Source organism: Podarcis melisellensis, assembly GCF_964234715.1.
Source record: "Podarcis melisellensis genome assembly, chromosome: 8".
Taxonomy (NCBI): Eukaryota; Metazoa; Chordata; class Lepidosauria; order Squamata; family Lacertidae; genus Podarcis; species Podarcis melisellensis.
Window position 1 is genome coordinate 78,642,463 of NC_138540.1, and position 13,319 is coordinate 78,655,781.

Sequence of the window (13,319 nt, forward strand, 5' to 3'; positions counted from 1 at the left end):
TGCAATGGGACACTGTGATGGAAGGTAGAGCACATGGAAACATTGTTTCCCTAGTAGTAACTCCACCTCTGGAACACCAGCTACAGGGTGACATCCTGGCTCTTCTAATATGGCGTTGCAAGATCCCTCAACCATGACCTTGCAGAACAGAAAGCTGAAAACCTTCAGTAATGCTCCCCAGATCAAATGAAGTAAAGTGAAAAGGACTTTTCCAATACAGTGGTACCTTCATTTGTGAACTTAATTCTTAAACTGAGGCTCGCTTTTACTAATGTGGAATCCCCCATTCGGATTCGATTCACTTTCCGGGGCAAAGTTCATCAGACGGAACAACCACATCCGGTTTTGCAGAGGCCGTTCCCCAAAGTGGTCGTTAACTAGACTGTTTGCAGACTGAGGTACCACTGTATTTTCAAATTAATGTGTATTTTTGAAAACATGTATTAAAAGGTTTTATGGATCAAAGTTCTGACTTTGAAAAGGTTCTGCTTGAAGAACGAGAGAAATTGATTTAAAAATGCATAAAATGTTACTATAATGGGAAACGAAAGATGAGCTGGTTAAATCTGCAATGATACAAGGGGCTAAAGATCAAGGACATAATATAGAAATGAATGCATGCGAAAGTTTATGGGGAAATGATATGAAATGTCCTGCCTGTTTTACTCTAAAAGGAAATTACAAAAATAAAAATAAAAAATTGTATAGATGGTTTTTATCACCTAAAAATTGGCTAAATGTTGCAAAATATTGTTGGAAGTGTAAACAGGTACATGGAACTGTAGCAAAAGAAAGAAAGAAAGAAAGAAAGAAAGAAAGAAAGAAAGAAAGAAAGAAAGAAAGAAAGAAAGAAAGAAAGAAAGAAAGAAAGAAAAGTGCTGAAACCATGTGCTGATTTTAGTTATTGCTTTTCACAGGGCATGGACGTAGGTTAAATGGGCAAGAGTGTCCACCCTGTATTCCTTCTCTCTCAGAAGCCTGTACGGGCTCAAAGACCATCAAGTGTTATGATAATGAGACTTCGTGCATAGAATTTGTTGTTGCTTACGGTAAGTAGCTCTGCCAGCCAATGAGGTGGAGACAGGGTGGTGGGCTGCTCTCTTGCTCTGTTTGTGGCTTTCTGCCAGAAAATGCACTATTTTCATTGACCTTTTAAAAGTAAAAGCAGCCATGGAGCCCTGATATGGAAAGCAATATTGATGAAAATGGGCCCCTGTCCCATAACAAAAAATTGATATTTTGTTTTCCAAATTTTTCTCATGAACGATTCTGACATGCTTTCTATACTTGCTCAATACACTCAATAAAACGATCCTGCTCTCTCTGTTCTGCACACAAACTCACTTATTACTACCCAGGCACTCATGTGAAAATGTCTCTTTTTCTTTACTAGATGACAGTGCAATTCCTAACAAGCATTTCCACGGCTGTGCATCACCAAAATTTTGTGGATTGGCCAAGAATTCAATGCATTTTGATGCCCTTTCAGGCGCTATAACCAAAGCACGATGCAGTGATACTCTGCCTCCCCTAGAGCAAAGCTCCCCAAAGCTCAACTTTGAAGAGTAGTGATTGGCTGTGGTGATCTTTGTTTTCGTGTGTGAGTGAGGTGGGTGGGTGTTTTGGATCAGGTTAGCCATATTGATTTGTATGCTGTTGGTGGATTATTGTCATTGTCCTGTTGGGCTGTGTATGTGATAAAGGGGAGCCATACCGGGGTGAAGGCGTCTTCTTCTGTTTGTCCCCGTGTCAGTTTCAGTTTATTAGTTAATTTTTCTAGTAGGGCTGTTTCCCATACTATTTGGAACCATTGGTCCATGCTTACCACAGCCAATCACAAGCAAACAATCACACCCTAGGCCAACCCCAACCTCTCTCACCACCAAAGAAACACAAGTGAACAATGCAAGCACGCTGACACCAAACTCTACATACATTAAGCATAATAGAAACACCGCCACCCGACCCCACTCCCATCCATCTTCCCTCTCTCCACCCCCTTTCTTTTTTCTTTCTTTTTTCTTCTCCCCCTAATGCCTCAACAAATGAAACAGATTTGTAAAAACGCTACGTGGAAGAAGAAGAAGAAAAAAATACGAGGCACTACACTTCTGTAAAACAAGAAAATCCTTAATAAAAAATATTAAAAAAAAAAAAACTTTGAAGAGTAGTTAGGAGAGAACAATGTCTTCTTCCGTTTGAATCCCACTGTTTCTTGCAGCAGTGGAGGTGGAGGTTGCTTGCCTGGTTGTGGGAGAGGAAGAGTGACTGCAATTCACAGGACTATGATTTGGCTTTTAGTGGAGGTTTAATGGGATGCAAGGGATAGAGAAGCTAAAGCAGGAATGTGGGTCTTGGCAGCTCTGTCTCATGATCATATGTTATTAGAGGAAACACACAAAACTGCGGTATTTTAAGTGCAGAAATATTATAATTTCTGTATTGCAAATAGGGAAGCAAGAGGGGGAAAAGAAAGCCCCAGATTAATAAATGCAACTAACTGTGTGTGTGTGTGTCTGTCTCTGTGTGTGTGTGTTTGTACACAAATACCTAAAAAAAAAATGCAACTTTATAATAACAAACATTATAATAACAAAGGTTAAAATACATACATACCCTCCAACATTTCTCGAGTGTAAGCAGGGACATCCTATTCTGTTGTTGTTGTTAGTAATAATAATAATAATAATAATAATAATAATAATGTTGGTGGCTTCCAACATATGTAAAAACATAATACATAAAAAAAATTTAAAACATTAAACATTAAAAAAACTTCCCCAAACTGCAAACTTAATCAGACAATCAAAGGTGAAGTATGAGGTCATAGGTGAAAATGGAGAGAAGAGAGGGGTAGATCTTTATTTTATTATTAATGTTATTATTCTTATTTAAAGCCTTCAGCGACTTAATACCTGCCCCCTCTGGATTAAAGAAATAGAAGGATTATAAGTGAGGTCTATTAGAGGAAAGCTGGAAGTTTGTGGGGAGGTAAAACTTCATGTGTGATGTGGCGCGAGGCTCACAAGGAAAGGATTCATATATAAAACTGATGATGTCACCACACCAGTATAGAAATATATTCTGTGACCATAAGGGCTGCCATTTTTTTTTTTAAAAAAAATCCAGACATTTTGACAATTTCTGAAAATTCTACCTAGACACTAAATCATGATGTTGAAGACGACGGAATAATTACTCTTTGAAGAAAGGTTATTAAATCTTGGGCATTTTTGCATAGAGGAATTCAAAACAAAGTTTAGAAAGTGTGTAAGATTATTCATCGTGTGGGTGAAATGGATAGAAAAAAAAATGTTTTCTCCCTCTGCGATAAGACTAGAACTTGTGGCCACCCAAGAAAATGTTGGAAGATTCAGGACAAATACAGGAAAGTGATTTTCAAAGCATGGGATGTTAAACTATGGAGACCACATAATTAAACATGTAAACTTGGCTGGATCCAGGATTGTAAACAATTTCCAGCACCACAACATGACTTGGAAGATAAATACCTCTAACCACCAGCTATAAAAAACATATTTCAACAAAAGCAACAAAGCACCCTAAGAATAACTTCTGGCAGTTCCCTCCTACCTATGCTGTTGGGGGTAGTATGGCTCTGAATGTCTGTTGTGGGAGCTAGTAGAGTGGGGAGAGTGGTCTTGCTCTCAGGTCCTGCTTTCAGGCTGCGCACAGGTATCTGGTTGGCCAGTGTGGAAACAGTTTTCTTGCCTCAAAGTGGTGATCACCCAGTGTATGTGCTGAAGATTGGTTCCATAATGTATCTGCTGAAGAAGTGTGCTTTCATAATTTTATCTCATTTGAGCCAACTGCTCATGTGGCTGAGTGAGGGAAGCCAAAAGCAAGAACAGGTGAAACTTCTGTATGTTTTCATTATTATTAATATTATTAATTATTTCTTCACTTCGAAAGGAAGTTGGCATTGTGGCAGAGAAAGGGTCAAACTCACCACTAATCACCTCTCTGTTGCTTTTTGAAATCAAAATGTTGACCACTGGTGCTTTTGGGGCCCCTTTCTACAGGAAATGAATATTAATTTGCTGTATTTTAATCATAAGGGCTATTTAAGGATTGCTGGGTTTTTTAAAAAAGATTATAATTGATTTAAAAAAATGCTGGAACCCCCAGAAGGAATGTGATGTTTGAGCAAAGGAAGAAGTGGTTCCAGCTGCTTTGAAGAAGAAAGTTGATTAGTTTATTTATTTATTTAACCTCTCTCTCTCTTAAATTTTAATTGTGTTATGTTAAACTGTTCATATATATACTTATGGAATCTGAATTGTTAATCTTTGACCAGGAACAAGGTCTTGAGGTCATAGTGGATAGAAATACGTAAAGATGCCTGATCAGCATACAGCAGTTGTGAAAAAGGCAAATTCCATACCTGAGCTCACTAGGAAAGGAATTGAAAATAAAACTGCCAATATCATGACACCGGAATGGAAATATATTCTGTGACCATAATTGCATTAATGTGTGCAGTCACCTCACCTGACAAAGGGTATTGTGGATTTGGAAAAGTTTCAGAAAAGGGGAATCAGGATGCTGAAGGGAATGGAATAACTCCCCCTCCCCCCGGGAAATGTTATGAAATTTGGGGCATTTTAGTCTAGAGGAGAGGCAAGAAAGAGAGATGCGAGAGGTGTATAAGATTATGCATGGCTGGACAAAATGGATAAAGAAAAGTTTTTGTTCCCTCTCTGATAACAATGGAACTTAATTGAATGTTGGAAGATTCAGGACAGAATGCTTTTTCATAGTTAAGCTCTGGAAACTAAATGTAGAATTGGCTACATATCAGAGTGTAAACAGGTTCCAGCATTAGAAGATCACTGGAAAGATGAATATATGTGAATGTGATGTACCAGCTTTGTACCTGATCAACAGCATCTTGGCCCCATGGGCATTGTGGTGCAACTGAGGAGGGGATAGACTGGAAGGGCAATTTGTGAACTTTCATGGAGCTCATCTGTTGTTTCAAACAACCATGATAAAATTACAGGCTGTCTGGGACGGCATGCAATCTTTGCCTTCATCATTTCCCACCCCCTCTCTGGATCAGTTCTTTCCACGTCAACCTTCTTCTTGGCCTATAAATCCCTCCAAGTCAGCTTCTTCCTCCATCTGTTACCTGCTTGTTTCTTCTGAGTGCTTCTCAGCTTTTGATCTCTCCAGCACTATGAAAATTTTTCTGAGTACTTCTCTCCTCTTGGCCATCGTTTCTCTAGGTGAGTTGGAAGCTGAAATCTTGAATTTTATTATTATTATTTTTCAAATCTGGGAGGGGAAGTGCAGTAGGATAGGCAATGCAAACTGATATTGGCTCTGTGAGGGATAAAGGAAGCTCAAAATATTGGCACCATGGGAAAATGGACTCTAAATTTTGGAGGGTAGGAGGAGACCAGAAACGCATGGAAGAGGGTCTGACAGAATGTTCTTCTGTTTCATGAGGTTGGCTTTGGGTATGTTTTCACATATAGACATCACCCCCTGCCTCTGATTCATTCAGACTTCATTCTTTTAAATGGTGCATTGGTGATCGAGAAATGAAAAAAAGTAAAAAGTTTCAAGTACTTAGGAAACACCTTCCATTGGATTCTAAGATGTGTAGTCCATCATAACATTATAAAAAACTTAGCTAAATAAAAGTACAAATTATCATTAGCACAAATTAAACAGTTTTATATTTTTGAGGGTGATCAGAATGTGCCTGCAGCGCTTAGGGCCTATAGTGAGAACACAGTTTCACATCTCCTTTAAAGGATGCCTTTATGGATATCATATTTTAATAGCGAAGTCAGCATCCAGGAATCCTTTGGTGATTGATCTTAGGAGTTCTAAACTTTCTGGCAAAATGTGATGAGCTAGGTCAGCAACTCTTAGATTCTAGAGGCTGGCAAATACTGGCAAAAAAAATCATTTTAGTACAGACTGGGGGATTTAGGCAGTTAACAGGGGCTGGGGGTTGGAATATTACCCCTGTTGTTCTGAAGCCTGGGCTTGAGGAGTGGTATAGAGTTGGTTGAAAGGGGTTTATTCAGGACCTCCTCGCCCATTTTTGCTGTGGCTAGGCAACAGTTTTGATATTTATTGATAAGTAGTTTCGTATAGTGGTTTGTGTCCTATGCCCAGGAGTAGAGAAAGATCAGATTCAAAACTCCCCACTCAACCAGGAAGCTCATGTTAAGTATCGTTTAGTGGTTGGCTCTTAAGAGTTCATTTTGCAAGTGTGCTTCTGTTTCATAGTGACTGAGGCAGAGGGGAATCTTTTATATTTGCAAATTCTTCTCCAACTTGAGGATTCCTATTGGGAGAAGGGTGCATTTTCTGAGCATGGCTCCAGGTAAAAGCAAGGGTACAGGAGGCCATAAGGCCAACCAAAAGCTCCTGCACCCCAGAAGAAGCAGGCACAGCGAACCCTGACAACGCCCTCTGAGGAGGAGGAAGAGCCAGACTGGAGGGCTATATTGATGTGCCTTGAGGCCTTGGAAAGGCAGAAATCAACATCTGTCACAGCTGCAGCTTCCACGTTGGCAACAGCAGTGGGAAGTGCCCTGCAGCTGGCCACAGCAGGAATAGAAAAGCCTAACCAGGGTGTTGTTGATTTAATTTTAGCATGTCTGGATGCCTTGGAGGCAGGTACCAGTTTTGCTTCAGAGGAAGGGCCAGCTGTGGATGTCACACAGGAGTCAGTCATGGCTGCTGATACTGCTACAGGTGAGGCATTTTCTTCCCTGCTAAGGGTTTGGGCAGGGGGGCACCACCAATTGACAATGGGGTTGTCAGGGTTGGAGTTTGGCCCAATTGCCTTTGTCCCCTCCAGTGGTGGCTGAGGCTTCCTCAGGATCCCCCCTTATATAGGGTGATCTGGAATCTTGTTGGCCACCTTGGTGGGCAGACTTTAATCAGGTATGGAGGTTGGGGGGTGAATACGACCAATTACGTGGTCTGCAGAGATAACTGAGATGTCCTCCCTTCATCCATTAGCATCCACCAGTAGCCAGTCAGCCCTGTTCTTTGGAAATATTAGTTTTGATTTATAGAGTTGACCAGGGGTGGGGACATGGCAAGCCTATGATGAAGCTTTTCGTAAGTGTGCGGCTATTGAGCCTACATTGCAATGGGAGAAAAAGTTGTCTGACCATGGCTCCATTGTATGTGTCATGCACTTACCATATAGATAGAACTGACAACAGGCACTTACTGCCTAGGCAAGACTAAGCCTGCCATGAGTGTTCATTTTGCAGAGATAGAGGGAAGCTGTGTGTCGGTGTGCATACAGCTTCCAATGCTCCACTATACATAGATCCTGAGACCAATAAGATTTTATCCAACTGAAAATAGAGATTCCATTTCTCCAAGATGGAAGAACTCGTGTATGTGGCATTGAACATTTCTTTTTCTTTACTCTCAGCAGTGGGAAAACTAATTTGTGCTAGAGTGAGATCAATTGGTTCTGCACTTCACGGATGTAATATCACAGGAGGCAGTTGCTTTGCACAGGTGAATGCAACCAATTTCAGTGAGTATGAAGCCTTTCTGTCTGATTGAACCTGAGTTTGTGGGTTTTCATTTGATCTCTGGGGTATTTAGGGGTGACCACAGAATATGATCTCACACAATGTCAAGGAACTCAATTTTTCCCCAGAATAAAATATTAGTAGAATATAAACTGTATAAAAAATCTGTTTAAAATGTACCAATAATTACAGTAAAAACAGCATGGTCTCAGCCCTTTCATTAAAACAGTCATTCCCCCAAATCCTGTCTGGACCAGAATGTCTTCAGCTGCTGGCAAAAGCACAGCAAGGATGGGCTAAATCTCTCTTCTCTAGGGAGGGACTTCAGGAGTTCAGGAGCAGCCACTGAGATGGCCCAGCATGCATATTAAAATCACGCAGGACTACCAAACTCAAAACCATATCCCAACTCTCTCCTTTCAGAACCTGTCTCCAAGGAGCCGCTGCCAACAGCAACTGAAGCCACAGAAATCTTTTTCCTATTGGAAAAATAAACAGAATCATAACTCCATTTCCCCTTAGAAGGCTGCATACAAAAATGGTTCTTATTGTGACATAGCCAGAAAGAAGTGAGATCAAGAGAGTGGGAAAACCGTCTTATTCTCCTGTCTCTCAGAAATGTAGTACATAGTAAAAAGCAGCTTCTTGAGTTAGGCCACTGGATAGGCTAGCTGGATATGGGTGCTATTTTGTGTGTGCAGAAGAACAAGTCCATGGACATTGGAATCTTGTCCCATTAAAGCACATTTTTTAAAAAGTAACTATTCTGGTATAGTCACATAGTTTTGCAGAAGAACTTATGCCATATTTATAAAGTGATTCTTGAAGAAACTACTTTAAAGATAAGCTTGCTAAATTTAGTGCTTGCCAGGCTGTTCTCTTAAATCACCTAGAAGCATTATATAAATTTGAGTACACAGAGGAATGGAATTATTGCTGATCTAGCCTTTGCTTCCTATTTTCTCTCACAGATGGCTCTGAAAACATCAAAAAAGTATTGGGATGTATTAAAAATTGTCCCTCAAATTACAGCTTCACTACAGAACAAGGTCAATACATGAGGAGTTTCACAAAGTGCTGTCAAACGCATTTTTGCAACGAGAAAAGCATTACACGTAAGTGCATATATCTGCATATATCTCAGAGCATAAATAGCACGGAGGTTTCCACTTTCTTCCTTGTTGCCCTTAGACAAACAATACTGTTCCAGTCCAAGATTCGTTTCCCTAGTTTTTATGGGAAATGCTTAGAATCAGCATCACCATCTGTGTCTCAAATATGTAAATAGAGGGATGGGGGGAGAGATATGAGAGTACATGTCTTTGCTCCGGAAAGCCTTGTTGGACTTAGAAGTCATCTTGCTTGAGCAGAACTGCAGAAGTAGTAAGTAAAAGCAGCTGTTGCTGCTGGAGGCCTTCCAGCTAGAGAACTACAAAAGGCACACTGCAGAGTGAATGAGAGTTGGGACTTTGATAAGAGTGCCCTCTCTTTATTTGCATCTTACATGGGTTGAATTGTTTGAGGATATTCCTTGGTGGGAGGAAGAAGTACCAGGGACCAGATCTGCATAGCTCCACCTATCCTCAGGTGAGAGTCTGAAGTGGGAAACAGCAACATGGGAGGGAGCCAGATTGCTGCCAGGAACATCTGTGGCTATTTGTATTGTTATTTTAGATGGCTCAGTGAGTGAACAGTTTCTTTATCTCCTTGGTTTCTGCAGTACATTCTGTTGAGTGGAAGGAGTGAATGGCAATCATTCTTTGGTGATTGAGTGAGAGATTGTGGAGTGAGTGGGTGGATAATGTGTTGTTTGCAATTGTGGAGTAGAATGGGATGCGTAATATGGAATGGGAAGCAGATACTTCATATTTGTGAAGATGAGCATCAGAATTTGAATGGGGTGCATATTATTTTGTGAATTGGGAGATGCCTTGGCAAGAGGATCACTGAAAACTGGAGGGGTCCTTGAATTGAAATATACTTCAAGATGTGCTGATATGTTTTTGTTTTTTTGACATTTTATTGCTTTATTGCACTATAGTGTTGTTTTGTTCGAAAGTGAATTTTAGTTAAGTTTAGTTTCTCATTTTCTCATATATACAGTATACACCCACCCACACACCACTGTTTTAGTATTAAGATATTATTGTTGGAAACTGGCCCCCTCGGGAAAGGCTGACTCCTCTTCCCAGGTGTGTCGGGGGCTGTTGCTGGTGACCTACCCCGGCTGACATCATGGAAGACCAGGGAGATCTTGATAGGCAACACCTCCCTGATGAAAAGGTCACCCCCCCTTCCCCCTTGCATAGCAGCAGGAGAAAGAAGACAGTCAGAAAGTAATCTATTTCATTTCTACTTTATTCCCGACTGTACACTGTACAAAAGCATGTCTTCTCACTCAGAAGTCTCCGAGCAACTGACTCAGATTTCACGGACACAAACAACAGGAAGGTCTCATGTTACACTCAGAACATAACCCTGAGAAGTGCCTGGGACATTCTGTCCCACGCTTAGTCCCATCGTGTGATGTAAACATCGAGCTGCTTGTTCGCAGCTGCAGAGCACTCATATCCCAACATCCTCCCCCATATGATTGGAAGCAAGCAGCGAACAAAGCTTGATCCAGAGAAGAACACAAACAGTTGTTATACATGTAATAATCCCTTGTTGTTTCAGTTCCACCTTTGAAACTACCTGCCACTGGTTCCACCAGTGTAACCCTCTGGTTGTCTGTTTTCCAAGGAATGAGAGCTTCTGCATTGCCTTGGCTAGGGAATGTAGTGTTACATTTTGCAACTCCCCAGTGTGTCTTTGTCTCTGACTTAGACATACCTTGAACCTGGCTTGAGTTGTTAACTATAGTAACACATGCAACAGCTGAGTTAGCAAACTCTTGAGAGTACCTTTTGGGTGGTATGCCCTTTGTGACTCTCTCAAACCTGCGAATGAGGTGCAGATCCTCTCTGCTGACTGGTTCATCCTCGGGACTTTTGGGAGAATCACGCCCAACAGTAAACAGTGGTTCCGTCAATTCTAGTTCAGCCTTAACCTGTGAAGGAATAGACTTTGTGTATGAACCCCTCTCAGTGACTGTGTCAGCAGAACTCTCTGAGCTCTCTGTGTCACTCTCAGTATCAGAATACTCATCTGTATTGACACCAGTGGGAAATATATGGAGAACCTCTCTCTCCTGTCTTGCAATGCTCCCTAGAAAATTTGTGAGGATCACCTGACCAGATTCGGAGAAAATTACTCTGTAGAAACCCTTTTCATAACCCACAAAAATGCCTTTGGCATTCTTGACCTCTTGTGGTGTGTCCACATTCACATGAGATCCAAAAACCTTTAAGTGTTTTACCGAAGGTTTCCTCTGGAACAGCTTCTCAAATGGAGAACTTTCCATACCTTTTGAAACCTTTCTTAACCACATGTAACAAAAAGAGCTTAAAGACTCAGCCCAGAACTCTCGTGGCAAATGTGAACTAAGCAATTGTGCTTCCATGCCTTTCTGCAACTCTGTGTTCACCTTTACACACAAACTCTTGTTCCATGAAGCTTCAGAGACAGCAATTGTAATGGGAATTGGGGTTGCTTGTGCGTAAATTCCAAACTGCTCCGAGCTGGTTGTATAGCTGGACCTTTTCCCGGTTTGACAGCCCTAAAAACGCGACTGTCTCAGTCACTGGCAGAATCCGTCAGTGGGCGTTTCCTAAACTTCCTCCAACATAAGAATTCCTTAACAGCCAACCTCCTCCTCGCTTCTCTGCGCGGAAGCCTTCTGCGCAGAGTGGGTGTGCCAAGCGGTGGTCCTGCACTCTCCTCACTGACCTCACTGGAAGAGTCTCGGAGCCTCCCCTCCGAAGTACTCTCAGCCTCTCCTTTCTTCCTGGTGTCACCTTGGTTTCCTTCCCCAGCGGAAGCTCTCTCTCTCTCCTTGCTGGTTCCCTCTCCGGCATCATTAGGGAGCCTTACCTCTCCACTCGGCTCCGATGTCAGTTCCCTGACAGCAATCTTATGCTCTATCTCTTGTTTCTCAAGGAAGTCTTGGAAATCCTGTGAAAGAAAAATTGGCTTTTCATCTGTGAAAGATATTCAACATTTATATAGAAACAAACACCTAGGCTTGCTTCATTCCATCATTTGTTGATTCAGAACTTTATATTAGCCTTAATCACTAAACTGTATGCAACCTAACAACGAAGTAAATAACATATGTTAGCAATATTATATGCATAAATTATTCTTTCACAGTAATAATAAATAATCCATGATGGAGCATGGTACATAATATGCAATGCACACAAAAAAACAGCAGTTGCAAATTAGTCTAAGTGACAAGCCAAGAATGAAGTTGATAGCTGGCCCCCTTAAAAATATTCCTACTTGCCTATTCATCTCAGGTCCCTCTATGAAACACAATACAAATTTAGTAACAGAGTGGGTGGAGTCTCTCTGGCATTTCTTTGCATAACAGCAACTAAAAGTGCTCCCTTTTGATAGCCCACCTGCCAGCACCTCTCTCTCTTATTAGGGATGATGGCTAGATCTACATCATCACATCACTAATTCTGGAAACAGAATGCAGTAAAGATGCTGCAACACTTTAAAGGACTAGAGCACTGAGGCCTAGGAATCATTCTCAGCTGGAACCATATGTTGACTTTAGTGGTGCTTTTTGCAGATCCACATCGTCGGTTAAATGGTCTGACATGTCCAATCCCTGGTCCTTCTGGCCCAGTAGTTTCTGAGCGTCCAAAGCCCATCAGGTGTTATGGAGATGAGACTCGGTGCCTTGAGTTTGTTCTTGTTCGTGGTAAGTAGCATTGCCATCCAATGAGTGGGAGAAAAGAGACGGGGTGGGGGGCTAGCTGTTTCTCTCTGTTTTTGACTTCCTGGCAGGAGATAGACAGTGTTTGTATTTGTGGAGGCAAGTTTTCTTCTTCCTATAAACATAACGGAGCTAAAATTGCATGTAAAACTATCTTTTAAAGGAGTGTTTTTACTAGCCTTTTAAAAGAAGCAGCCATGGAATCTTGATCTGCAAAACAATATTGATACAGATTGGGCCCCTGTTGCATAAGAAAAAAATCAACATCTGTTTCATATTCACCTCATGATGTAATTCTGTGATGCTTTCTATACTTATGCAATGTAGTTCAGAAAAATTAAAATGCTTCTGTTCTCTCTCTTCTAGACACACATCCTTTATTATCCAGACACTCATATGACCATTTCTCTTTTTCTTTACTAGATGACAGTGAAGTTCCCAAGGAGGTTGTCAGAGCCTGTGCAACTCCATCTTTTTGTGAAATGGCCAAAATGTCAATGCATATTGATGCCTTTTCAGGCACTATAACCCAAGCAAGATGCTGTGAAAGTGTGCGTTCCAGAGAGCAGCTCAACATTGAGGGGTAGTTAGAGGGGAACTACATCTTCTTTCTTTTTTGACCCCACTGTTTCTTGCAGCTGTGGAAGTGGAGGTTGCTTTCCTGGTGGTGGGAATATTGAGCGACTGCCATTCAAAGAACTCCTGAGTCCTCTATTTGGCTTATAGTGCTGGGTAAATGGGTTTAGGCGATAGAGAATCTGAAGTAGTAATGTCTAGCTTTGGGACTCTTTTTCATGATAATATGTTATAGGTATTAAATTCCCCTTAAAATAAATTGGTGTTGCAAATGAAAACTGTGTGCTGTGCCTTTATTAATCAAATTAAGAGTATTTGGCAAAATTGGTGGCAAAGGGAATTGCTTTTAGAAGAAGCAAATAGGCAATTATTAG

The 13,319-nt window shown here is 41.1% G+C and overlaps 1 protein-coding gene across 2 annotated transcripts; it reads left to right on the forward strand.

The window, feature by feature from the left end:
- Positions 1–4,908: 4,908 nt before the first annotated feature.
- On the forward strand, positions 4,909–13,028 carry LOC309375684 (uncharacterized protein). Of its 2 annotated transcripts, XM_081921584.1 has the most exons (6): positions 4,909–5,249; positions 6,637–6,738; positions 7,436–7,543; positions 8,513–8,656; positions 12,223–12,354; positions 12,793–13,028. In XM_081921584.1, exons 1-6 carry the CDS (start codon positions 5,009–5,011, stop codon positions 12,954–12,956), a joined length of 891 nt encoding a protein of 296 aa, XP_081777710.1. In that variant the 5' UTR covers positions 4,909–5,008; the 3' UTR covers positions 12,957–13,028. The 2 variants fall into 2 exon arrangements, 1 of the variants encoding a protein (XP_081777710.1); XR_014171003.1 differs by lacking the exons at positions 4,909–5,249; positions 6,637–6,738; positions 7,436–7,543; positions 8,513–8,656 and adding an exon at positions 9,007–9,128.
- The last annotated feature ends 291 nt before the right edge of the window (positions 13,029–13,319 follow it).

Coding starts and splice junctions, on each gene's coding strand:
- LOC309375684 (XM_081921584.1), top strand. CDS start 5,009: ATGATAAAATTACAGGCTGTCTGGGACGGCATGCAATCTTTGCCTTCA. Junction 6,739..7,435: donor GGCTGCTGATACTGCTACAG/GTGAGGCATTTT, acceptor CTTTACTCTCAG/CAGTGGGAAAACTAATTTGT. Junction 12,355..12,792: donor TGAGTTTGTTCTTGTTCGTG/GTAAGTAGCATT, acceptor TTTCTTTACTAG/ATGACAGTGAAGTTCCCAAG.